General features: G+C 42.9%; 1 protein-coding gene across 1 annotated transcript; it reads left to right on the plus strand.

Annotated features, from left to right (window-relative positions):
• The first annotated feature begins 1,591 nt into the window (after positions 1 to 1,591).
• Positions 1,592 to 3,465, plus strand: LOC103652755 (glutamate synthase 1 [NADH], chloroplastic). Its single transcript, XM_008679726.4, has 6 exons — positions 1,592 to 1,642; positions 2,157 to 2,276; positions 2,360 to 2,473; positions 2,566 to 2,718; positions 2,801 to 2,901; positions 3,168 to 3,465. The coding sequence occupies exons 1-6, from the start codon at positions 1,592 to 1,594 to the stop codon at positions 3,442 to 3,444; spliced, it is 816 nt and encodes a 271-aa protein (XP_008677948.2). The 3' UTR covers positions 3,445 to 3,465.
• The last annotated feature ends 9,148 nt before the right edge of the window (positions 3,466 to 12,613 follow it).

Below are 12,613 nucleotides of genomic sequence, written 5' to 3' on the forward strand. Positions count from 1 at the left end.
GACTGCCGCCCTGCTCCCTCTCTGTGTGTGCGTACTCCTCTGCTTCTCTACACGTCGGAGCAACAAACTGCCCCGACGCCCCACCCCCGGCCAAAGCCCGCCCCTGTCGTAACCCCCTGACTGTGATCCCACCGTCAAATCACGCCCCACGATGCAATCCCCTCATGGATCCGATCACAGGCCCATCGCGGTCGCGGCGATCCCTGAAGCAGCGGCCACCAGCGAAGTCACCAGAGCTATCGCCTGTAGTTGAACGGGGGAGGAGCTGATCCGTAGGGGCGAGGCCGTCCGCCCCCAAGCCTCGAGACATCCGTCGAGCGTCCCCCACCCCGGAGACACCGTCGTCCTGCCCCGCCCGTCGTGCTCGCCTGCCCCGAGGACAGCTCGTCCTCCTCTTCGTCCACCCCTGCTCCAGCCTCGCCAGTGCTGCCCTAGGACCTCCACCACAACCGGGCGAGGCCGTCCGCCCCCAAGCCCCGAGACAGCCCTCGAGCGTCCCCCACCCCGGAGACACCGTCGTCCTGCCCCGCCCGTCGTGCTCGCCTGCCCCGAGGACAGCTCGTCCTCCTCTTCGTCCACCCCTGCTCCAGCTTCGCCAGTGCTGCCCTAGGACCTCCACCACAACCGCCGCAACTCCCTTGACGCTCGGACCACCGGATCTGCTGCCGACCGTCGACTTCCAACAAATCGTCCCCAAGCCAAGCCACCATCAGAAGGTGAGCCCTTTCCCCGATCTGCACGTTACGCCTCCTTGCATGTCGAATCATCTCAGCGGGAGAGACCGAGCTTCACATATTTTAGTCTGGGCACCTAGCACTAGCAGCAGCCACACATTGATATTTGTCATTTTAGAAATCGAGTAGTATTTCATATTTGCTTTTACTTCAATTGTTGCAGCTACACAACACGTATTTCAGAAAAGATTTTCACCTTGCAGCAACAAATTTTTAGTTACAATATATCATATTCAGTAGGAGACCCCATTCCTTCAAGTGCTTGAATTGTTAAAATAAGAGAAGATACTGCTTCAATATTGCTTCAATAATGACAGTTTTGTGCATCGGCTGAATCAATCCAAAACTGACGCAAATCATGCCACGTTCAAATCCAAATGTAAATATTCTAGAGATGATTGTGTAAACTGCTTGTGCAATGACAACTCTGATATGGGTGGTGCTATGTTCAACAACAAATCTGAAACAGCAAAAATGTAAGCTCATTTGATTTGAGTTACTCCCACATGTCTTTCTGTTAACTTCATTTTATAAATTACATATACCATGCTCTTCTCAATAGATTGTGGATGAGTACAATCTCCTGCTCGCAAGTCAACTTGAAACTCAGAGAGGTGCAGTCCATACCTGCTAAGTTTTCTACTTAACTATTGAAAACAAAGTTTGTCTCTGATGTATAGAACTATAGATTGTATAGACTTTGTTAGCCAGTTGAAAACGTGGTTTATCTCTGATGCATCCATCTGCCTTATGTTCATATTAGCAGTATTATGAGGGCTTGTTGTCTGAGGCTAAAAAACAAGGAGCACCAAATTTTTTAAGCTGTTGATAAAGCTGTAAGTGCTAAGTTTGAAGAGATGCAACTTAAGCTTGAGAACCTTATTGTGGAGAAAAAGAAAGTTGCATATGTGAGCATTTAATCTCATGCATATTTATCAAGGACAACCACTTGTTAGCATTATTATAAATAATGACTTGTTGTGTTGGTATTTTCTACCTTTCCGCAGATGAACAAAAAAACTAACTAGGAGCCAAGATATTTTTCTATCTTTTCGCGCGCAGGTGCAACACTGCAGCTCATGTAGAGCCTCGTCGACCTGTTCTCCACCCAACCTAACCAGTAATTAATAAAATACTGCATGAACAATTAATTCTTCTTGCGCCATCGATATTTTTGTTAAATGCGGTGGCTAAAGCATGTTTTTAAGGCATGGTGTGTACTAACATTATTTTTGGCAGAGGTATTTGCATTCTATGTTCTGATACTTTAGAATTTGTTGTTTATGGTAGAATCAACAATGTAAATACATTATATTTATATCTTCCTTCAAAGTTCAAAGAGGCGATGCCACATGCATTGTAGCTACACTATTTTGATGTATCATGTTCGGGATGCCGATTTTGCTCTCCTTTTTACCCTAGGTTAATGATGCTATTGAGATGCTTGAGAGAATGGCTCACCGTGGTGCCTGCAGCTGCGAGAAGAATACAGGAGATGGTGCCGGCATCATGGTCGCTCTACCACATGACTTCTTCAAAGAGGTGAGTTTCTTTGCAACAAAAAGAAATAGAAGAACAAATATGTTCTTTTCAATAGTTATTCAATTGCTTTGGTGTTCTTGTAGGTCGCAAAGGATGCTGGGTTTGAGCTACCCCCACCAGGCGAGTATGATGTTGGAATGTTTTTTATGCCAACAGATGAAAAGCGTCGTGAGAAAGGCAAAGCTGAGTTTAAGAAGGTTGGTGTAACACTGTTAATAAATTTGATAGCCTATGATGCAGGATTTTCATGTTAAGCTCATTTCTCTGATTAATAATCTTGTCCTTGCAGGTTGCAGAATCACTGGGACATGTAATACTCGGGTGGCGTCTGGTTCCGACTGACAACTCAGACTTGGGTGAATCTGCACTCGAGACTGAGCCAGTCATTGAGCAGGTTTTCGTTACCAAGAGCTCAAGATCAGAGGCTGAGTTTGAGCAACAGGTAATTCCATACCACTAGATGTAAGTGCATATCAGCACATTTGATGGATTTGGCTTTAACATTTTTTCATGAATTGTCGCAGCTATATATCCTTAGGAGACTCTCAATCATCTCTGTTCGAGCCTCTCTGAACATTAAGCGTGGTGGAGAGAGGGATTTCTACATGTGCTCTCTATCTTCTAGGTGCTTCCCTTTTCTCACTTCAAAAACTTTTGTTCATGCTTTTGATTTCATTAGGTTTCAGGGCTGAAAAGGATCAGAGAGTCTCCACTTAGCACAGTTTTCAAAATGGAATTTTGGCATTTTTTTTGTTTTTCTATAGGGGGATAGCAAAAAAATTGCCTTAGATTTGCTCTTAAAAATTGTAAATATGTAGCCAAATGACATTCTGGTTGGCTTATGTTTGTATAAATAATTCTTATTCAAAGTTGTATATCTTTATATTACAGGACTATTGTTTACAAGGGCCAGCTTAAACCGTCCCAGCTTAAGGGGTACTACTATGCAGACCTAGGTCATGAAAACTTCATGAGTTATATGGCTCTGGTAAATACAAAACTTTGGCACTTACACAAAAATTGTCATGATCATAGTCGACGGATGGGAACCAATAATAGCAAGGTTGTTGTAAGAAGATACACTCCTATGCAGGCATCGAACTTTGAACTGTCCTACCATCACTGCTCTACTCATATGCTATTTCAGTCCTGGTTCTTGATGCCTTAAAGTGAAGTATTAGAAAACTCTATTAGTTGATACCCGATAACCATGTTGCAGAGTCCGGCTGCAGTTCTGCTATAGCCGACTGCTATGCCCGACTCATCAAGATGTGACCTCCAATTAGGTGGTGGGAAGGAAATGTGTTTGGTTTGAGGTAGCTTAGGGCTCCCAACTATTTTGCATGAATTTCTGTGCAACTGACATTTTTTTTGTGGTGTTGATCTCGTTTAGTGCATCAGAGACAATTCTACTTGAGATGAGGCAACCGACTTTTCTGGTCACCTTGTCATGCTGACACTATTAGGCACAAATGAGGGAAATGTACTGCCACATTAGGCACAAAGTAGTGTATATTGCTAGGTGCTTATTCCTAGACCATGCTCTGCTTTTAGTTTGTATTTCTCTTATTTTTCTTAGGGTATGTTGTTAGCTGTTTCACACAGGACATTTAAACCATGTTGTTGGTTCTAGGTGTGTGGCCTATGGGTGCTGCGCACAAGCCTGTTGCCTAAGTCGAACTTGGGAAGTTGGGGATGTGTGCCTCAAATTGGTTTTTGGGTGTCACAAGTAGGCCATCACACTTGAGGTTTGGAGTTTGAAGAACGGTAATAAAGTGGTTAAGTTTGCCAATAATCTGTGGTAAGCTGCAACATGTTGTGATGTCTTACCCTTATAGCCTTGTCTCTTTGCTGGTTGGCATGGTCACCATTTAGATTCTGTCCAACGAATGTAATGTTTGGATAAAACGTTTGTTTTGTTTGTGCTAAACAGAAGGAATTCTGGCTAGGTTATGGTTACTGGAACATTTACTTGTTTCTTCCATAACACTCATGGGGTATTATGGAGTAATACTCCTGGATCTGGCGACCGACTCCATCACCCACCGTCACCTGCAGCCTCTACGGCACCTCCCCCACACCCACCATCGCCGTGTCGCCATCTCTCTTGTTGTGGAAGAAGACGTTGATGATCTGGTCAGCTTCCACCTTTTTGGCTTCTTCAATTCAGTTCTGTTGTCTGTATTAAATTCTAGCTTAGCTAATAAGCAGGATCGATCAGCCTGATAGAAAATTATTTCTTTGCCTCATGTTACTTTGTTTGCTTGGTACATAGTAGTGTACAAGTTACTTCACTTGCCATATTACTTCATTTGTCCAAAACAAATTCGTTTGTCTGGTGTCTTGTATTTTTTCCAAACACTGGATGTTCTTAGATCTGTCATGGGTCCTGCAATCAATATTATAATTGTTTACCAGACACTGGAGTAGCTTCTTGTGATTTATGGATTCTTCATAGTTCAACATGACCCATCAGCTCATACTGGTAAGTCATTGGAACATAAATATAAGTAAGAACCTGCATCCTCTCCAAAGTTTATGCAACTATATAGCGGTGTGGGTTTTGTATGAGTTTTAGAAAATAGAAGTGATGTAAGGAACATCTTTAGCTACTCACAAATGCCAAAGGCAGGTGCACTAAGCAAAAGTTTCCTCCTAATCTTTCTTTGTGTTGATTGTTCTAAACTGCAGAGCCACATCACTTGATGCATATTGTCAGATAGAACAAAATTGGCAATTAGTTGTTGCAGCAATATGTCTTCATTTTGTCAACTGTCACTATCATATTTCATTAGGATTGCATCTACCTGAGAGATGGACAAGGAGTGACTGATGGCTTCGATGAAAACATAGGTATAGTATGCCTCTCACCTTTCTAAACCCCTGGTAAAAGTATGTTCATTTATGCTTCTTGATGCTACACTGGTTCGTAACATTTTAGCTGTGCTGAGAGATCGGAATCAGTTTGTTTGTGTTTTAATTGATCATATAGACTTATATACATATACAAAACATCTTCAGGAGTTGTTGCTGCCGGTGGTGAAGTTAATATTTATTTGGCGTACTTATCTGACTACTGCTACCTTTGCACAAACAAAAGGTTTTCAAAACAAAAAAAAACTCTGCTATACTCGAGGCTTCTTAGAATTCAAGATTTTATACTTCTTCCATTAGCTTTTTTTTGTATGATCAAGTGAATTTGAATCTGCTCCTTACAGATTTTTGTGTGTTGCACCTTCATAGTTTTTAGTCATGTTTTTATGAAACTTTGTGAGCTACTTCTTGCTTCCGTGTTGTTTTTATTTGACAAGCTCTAATTATTTAGTCAACATGTCACAAGTTGGCTTGTATTATTTTGATAATTGAAAGAGCTCTAACTACGCTGCTTGAGTTCACATGTTCTGTAATTTCTCAGACAACTGAACTGAATTTTGGGGTTCGAAGACGCAATGTTGCATATTGATTTTCGATATTGGTGTGTGTTGCAGGATGTTGGTAAGGTTCTTCCTCATTTGAACGGTAGGATGTTGCATGATGTTGATGCCTGATCCAAGAGCTCACACCCGTTTATTTAGTTCAATTCAGAGCTTGCATGCTCTATGTAAGAAAACTGCTATGTGCTGTGTTTTTAACAAACTGCTACATTCTGAATGGAGTTTGCATGCTCCGTGTACTGATACATGCCGCTTGTTGCTGATCGAAAATTTAGTTTTCAAACTATATGTTGAGGACAAATATTTTGTAAACTGCTACTTGTACTGATGTCTGCTTGCACTGTAATTTAACATGTCTTTGTCGCTTTGCGCGCGCGTGTATGAGCTTTGCAATCCGCAATTTAGCATCTAGCATCTCTGTGTCATTTCCAAGTAACAGGGTAACCAAACAATCGCATGACACCCATGCCCCGCAGGGCAGCACCACACGGGGCACAATTATCGCAGGTATTGCTCCGCCGGTGGTGGCTCACCGAGGGAATTCTGCCAAACGAGAAGCCTTAGAGTGGGAGGAGGGGACAATGAAGACAATAACAGAGAAGAAACAAGTCCAGGTTGTTTTTTTAGCTCTTAGGCCTATGATAAGTATATGATAGTAAGTGAGTGAGTAGTAGGCATAAATAATAGTAGTAGTAGTTAATTAGTAGTCGTTTATTAGTAGCTGCTGTCAGTGTCAAGAAGGTGATGAAAAGGCACACTCCAGCTCTCTCCTATGCTCGTTTGTGGCATGGATGGATCTCTCACTGTTGTTATGATATGTTGTTTTATTTACAATATCGTGTGTATAAATATTTCATATTTTTCACTTTGTTTGATTTGCGGTACCACACATATAACGATTTTTATATGTTTTCCGTGGCAACGCACGGGCATAGACCTAGTTGTTCTTATAATTATAAAATGGGTGTTATTTTAGCACCATATGAAACTACCTAATTTGGGGCTGGAATTTTTATGAAGCATAGGTAATGACAAATCATGACTAATGTATAAATTTCACATGCTCAGATTTTATATTTTATTTACTATAAAAATAACAATTTGTTAATGCAATAAAGCATGTGAGAGCAAGTCAAATCTAAAACTAATTATGTTCTGTGGATGCATGACCATGTTAAGTTTTCTTAGGCTACTATAATATTATGAGAGGACAATGAAACACCATTTTCTATTTTTACATCCATATATTATTTATAAACCATTTGAAACTACTTAAGGTGCATTAAACAAGTTAAATCACTAACTTAATCATACATGCACCACAATTCATGAAATATTTACCAGTCACCAAGCATCAGAACAAGAGTCTACTGTAAAAATTTGAATCAATTTGGAGCACTAGAGCTACAGATCTAAAAATAACATGAAAAACAATCATCTTTTTCCTATTTAACATGTTTAAATTAACACACCAAGAAAATAGTGAACAACCTACAAGTTTTATATTTTTCTTAGATAGAGTATGACAACATCTAACTAACAAAATAAGTTTCATCATTTTTGGATTTTTATAAATAAAACTATGGAGAGAAGCAAGTTCATTTATTCTCTAAACCAGTTTTTAAATACGAATTTCTACAGAAAAACTTTTCCACTAAAACATACCAACATATACATCCAATAGTTAGAGAATTTCATAAGGAAGCCAACAAAACAAGTTTCACGATTTTAGGAGCTCCAAAACTCGAGATATGAATTTTTGAACACAACACAAAAATCTGCAACTTGTGTACTGAAATCTCGCCTTGGGCCCACCTGTCATAGGCACTAGGCGTCTTCTTCAACCTTGACGTGAACAACAGGGAGGCTGCCATGGCTGGAATGGAGATGCAGCTCATAGGAGCTCTCTGGGCGCCATGGGAGCCGATCCCTGCTGCCGGAGGTGGAAGAAAGGGGCGCCATGGGGAGGGAGCTCCCTGCTCAGCCGAACAGAGAAGGGAAGGGAGTGGTGTGTGGGAGAAGGGAGAGGGTGGGCTGCCATTTATAGAGCCAAGCTCTAGACATGTCAGACTGCACCAGCAGGTGGCAGGTGCTGCAGTGACGACTTTGGACGACGTGTTTTGGCATTTTTCGCTTGGAATTGGATCTTGGTTGCTGCACAAAATATCTTCCTTGATCTATACTCTACATTTGTTGTAAAGGACTTGAGGTGATTCGGGCACTGGTTAGAGAGTTATAGACCCACGAAAATTGGTTTGTCAGTGGGTTAGAAAACAGTGGAAACTCATGAAAACTGAATGTCAAAGCATGTCAAACAAAATCGGATGAATGCCATCTTTTACTATGTTGTGCCCCTATTAGTTATTAACAACTTTTGTATTTGGGGAAACTTGAGTTGTTCAACAAAAATTTGGGAACGCGAGACGTCGACCCGAACGATGCTGATTTCAGACTTAGAAGAATTCGAATTCAGAAATCAGATTTTTATTCTGTCTTGATGTCACTGTTTGAGATACTTAGAAATTGAATCAAGGCTTGGTTTAAATATAAAATTTGTTGTATTACACAGGTTCTACAATGTTTATTAAAGGTCAAACCTCATATCTTGAATATAAATTAAAGTTTTACTTTGGTCAAGGTAGCATCATTATAAAGCTTCAAATTATATTTTTAAGGCATTCGGGGTATTTTCTTGGCATTTTCTCTACATGAACCCTTAATAACTTTTGTTGTAGAGTTGATATAGAGTTGTTTGAGTAAGATGGCAAGACTTGGTCGAATTTCAAAATTTACATTTGTTCAAACGAGAAGTTTCAAGCAAGTATAGGATTTATCTTTTCATGTGAGTATTTCGTTCAACCTTCTAGAAATCTTTAGAATACACTTGATGGATAGAGATGAATGATGATATATAGAAAACAAGTCGAGTTGCATAAGAATTAATTAGAGGTTCACACAAAGAGATCCTGCGGGAGAATGCAGATTTAGATTAAGTATTTGGACGTAGACCGACTATCGAGACAGCGGATTCGGACATAGATCGGATAATATCACAACTGTCAAGAGTCCGAATAAATGAGTCTGGACAGGAGTTACGGGACGATATTAACTTTCGAATTTGCATTTGCTCCGAGAAATAAAAGTTTTAACAGGCTCCAAATTTGGCTGTTCTCGAGATAGAATAATTCCAAATTTGGTGAAACATTCATGAGTAACTTGATAAATGGAGATAAATGTGATAAAGAGATAGAAATTTTCACTGAGCATCCGAGATTAGGATAAATATCCCGACAAAACGCGAAATAGAGACCTGGGGTGTCACAGGGATGTCTACCAATCGTGTAGGCATCCCTAGCAAATTTTAGTTTATCAAAATCACTTTTGCTAGCCTTAAGTTGGGCATTAAGACTAGCCATTTCATCATTTAATTTTGCAATAGAAGCTACATGTTCACTACAAGCATCAATATCAAACTCTTTACATCTATTGCAAATAACAACATTTTCTACACTAGCTATTTCTAACTTAGCATTCAAATCATCATTAATGCTCCTTAAGTTAGAAATTGTTTCATGGCAAGAAGATAATTCACAAGAAAGCATTTCGTTTCTCTTAACTTCTAAGGCATGAGATTTTTGTGCTTCTAAAAATTTGTCATGTTCTTCATACAACAAGTCCTCTTGTTTTTCTAAAAGCCTATTCTTATCATTCAAGGCATCAATCAACTCATTAATTTTATCTACCTTGGTTCTATCTAGGCCCTTAAATAAACATGAATAATCTATTTCATCCTCATCACTAGATTCGTCCTCACTTGAAGAAGCATAAGTAGAGTTTCGAGTACTTACCTTCTTCTCCCTTGCCATAAGGCATGTGTGACGCTCGTTGGGGAAGAGGGATGACTTGTTGAAGGCGATGGCGGCGAGTCCTTCATTGTCGGAGTCGGAGGAGGAGCAATCCGAATCCCACTCCTTTCCTAGATGTGCCTCGCCCTTTGCCTTCTTATAGTTCTTCTTTTTCTCCCTCTTGTTCCCTTGATCCTGATCACTATCATTATCGGGACAGTTAGCAATAAAATGACCAAGCTTACCGCATTTGAAGCATGAGCGCTTCCCCTTGGCTTTGGTCTTGCTTGGCTGTCCCTTGCGACCCTTAAGCGCCGTCTTGAATCTTTTGATGATGAGGGCCATCTCTTCATCATTAAGTCCGGCCGCCTCAATTTGTGCCACCTTGCTAGGTAGCGCCTCCTTGCTTCTTGTTGCCTTGAGAGCAAGGGGTTGCGGCTCGTTGATCGGACCATTCAAAGCGTCGTCCACGTACCTCGCCTCCTTGATCATCATTCGCCCGCTAACGAATTTTCCAAGGACTTCTTCGGGCGACATTTTGGTGTACCTGGGATTCTCACGAATATTATTCACCAAATGAGGATCAAGAACAGTAAAGGACCTTAGCATCAATCGGACGACGTCGTGGTCCGTCCATCGCGTGCTTCCGTAGCCCCTTATTTTGTTGATAAGGGTCTTGAGCCGGTTGTATGTTTGTGTTGGCTCCTCGCCCCTTATCATCGCGAACCGTCCAAGCTCGCCCTCCACCAACTCCATTTTGGTGAGCAAGGTGACGTTGTTCCCCTCATGAGAAATCTTGAGGGTGTCCCAGATCTGCTTGGCGTTATCCAAGCCGCTCACTTTGTGATATTCATCCCTGCACAATGAAGCTAGAAGAACAGTAGTAGCTTGTGCATTCTTATGAATTTGCTCATTAATGAACATGGGACTATCTGAACTATCAAAGTGCATTCCACTCTCTACAATCTCCCATATACTAGGATGGAGAGAGAATAGGTGACTACGCATTTGTGGCTCCAAAATCCGTAGTCCTCCCCATCAAAGTGTGGAGGCTTGCCAAGTGGAATGGAGAGCAAATGTGAATTTGAACTTTGCGGAATACGAGAGTAGTCAAAAGAAAAGTTCGAATTAATCGGTTTCCTTCTCTCGTAGTCACTGTGGTTGTCGTCCTTTTGGGAAGAAGTAGACTCATCGCTGTCGTCGTAGTAGACGATCTCCTTGATGCGCCTTGTCTTCTTCTTCTTCCCTTCCTTTCGTCTATGGCCCGAGCCGGAGTCGGTAGGCTTGTCGTCCTTCGGCTCGTTGACGAAGGATTCCTTCTCTTTATCGTTGATCACGATACCCTTCCCCTTAGGATCCATCTCTTCGGGCGGTTAGTCCCTTTGTGAAGAGAACGGCTCTGATACCAATTGAGAGCACCTAGAGGGGAGGTGAATAGGTGATCCTGTGACACTTGAAAACTTAAGCCACAAAACTTGATTAATCGTTAGCACAATAATTGCCAAGTGGCTAAAGAGGAATCCTCAACAAAACACAATAACCAACGAGGATCAATCACAGAGATGGCACAGTGGTTATCCCGTGGTTCGGCCAAGACCAACGCTTGCCTACTCCACGTTGTGGCATCCCAACGGACGAGGGTTGCAATCAACCCCTCTCAAGCGGTCCAAAGACCCACTTGAATACCACGGTGTTTTGCTTGCTTTTTTTCAATCCCGTTTGCGAGGAATCTCCACAACTTGGAGCCTCTCGCCCTTACACTTGAAATTCACAAAGAACACAGAGCAAGGGAGGGATTAGCAACGCACACAAGACACAAGAATCAGGGTGTCAACACGCACACAAGTCGCAACAAGAGCTCGCAACACAACTCAATGAGTTCACAACTCCACTAGAGCTCTATATGCTATCACAATGAAACGAATGCACGAAATCGATGTCTTGGTGCTTAGGAATGTTGTAGGAATGCTTGGTATTTTCCTCCATGCGCCTAGGGGTCCCTTTTATAGCCCCAAGGCAGCTAGGAGCCGTTGAGAGCAATCCAGGAAGGCTGATCTTGCCTTCTGTCGACTGGCGCACCGGACAGTTCGGTGCACACCGGACACTGTCTGGTGCCCGATTTCCTTCCATAAATGGCACAGTCGACCGTTGGTAGCCAGAGAGCCGTTGGCGCACCGGACATGTCCGGTGCACACCGGACAGACCGGTGCCCCATTCTAGCCGTTGGCTCGGCCACGTGTCCCGCGCAGATCGCGCGGCCGACCGTTGGCCCTGCCGACCGTTGGCTCACCGGACAGTCCGGTGCACACCGGACAGTCCGGTGAATTATAGTCGTACGTCGACGATGAATTCCCGAGAGCGACGAGTTCGCCTGTGAACGGCCCACCGGACAGTCCGGTGCACCACCGGACAGTCCGGTGAATTATAGTCGTACACCGCCGTCGAAGTCCCGAGAGCAGCCTTTTCCCTCGAGCCAGCCTGGCGCACCGGACAGTCCGGTGCACCCAGACTGAGCAGACTTTGGCTGCTCGATCCATCTCTTCTCCAACTCGATTTTTTCTGTTTCCAGCACTTAGACACAATACATTAGTCCATAAAACAATGTACTAAGTCTGAGAAACATACCTTTATCCTTGATTTGTACTTTGTCCACCTTTTTACAATTAGGCACTTGTGTTGGACACTAAATCACCAAAATACTTAGAAATGGCCCAAGGGCACATTTCCCTTTCAGAACCCGAGTCCGAGCCCTGGGGTCAAGCGATGCGGAGTTTCCTATGGCGCCCAAGGCCGGACTTGGCTACTGTCAGCCTCACTCTGTCGAGTGGCACAACAGTCGGAGCGGCGCAGGCGGCGCTGTCCTCTTGTCAGGCCGGTCAGTGGAGCGATGAAGTGACTGCGGTCACTTCGGCTCTGTCGACTGAAGGGCGCGCGTCAGGATAAGATGTCAGGCCATCCTTGCATTAAATGCTCCTGCGATACGGTCGGTCGTCGTGGCGACTTGGCCAAGGTTGCTTCTTGGCGAAGACTGGGCCTCGGGCGAGCCGAAGGTGTGTCC

This window comes from Zea mays, chromosome 4 (genome assembly GCF_902167145.1).
Source record: "Zea mays cultivar B73 chromosome 4, Zm-B73-REFERENCE-NAM-5.0, whole genome shotgun sequence".
Taxonomy (NCBI): Eukaryota; Viridiplantae; Streptophyta; class Magnoliopsida; order Poales; family Poaceae; genus Zea; species Zea mays.

Bases quoted from the DNA above. Each gene is read 5' to 3' on its own strand.
- LOC103652755 (XM_008679726.4), top strand. From the start codon at position 1,592: ATGCAACTTAAGCTTGAGAACCTTATTGTGGAGAAAAAGAAAGTTGCA. The intron at 2,277-2,359 runs GTGAGTTTCTTT...GTGTTCTTGTAG, and splicing joins CACATGACTTCTTCAAAGAG to GTCGCAAAGGATGCTGGGTT. The intron at 2,474-2,565 runs GTTGGTGTAACA...TTGTCCTTGCAG, and splicing joins GCAAAGCTGAGTTTAAGAAG to GTTGCAGAATCACTGGGACA.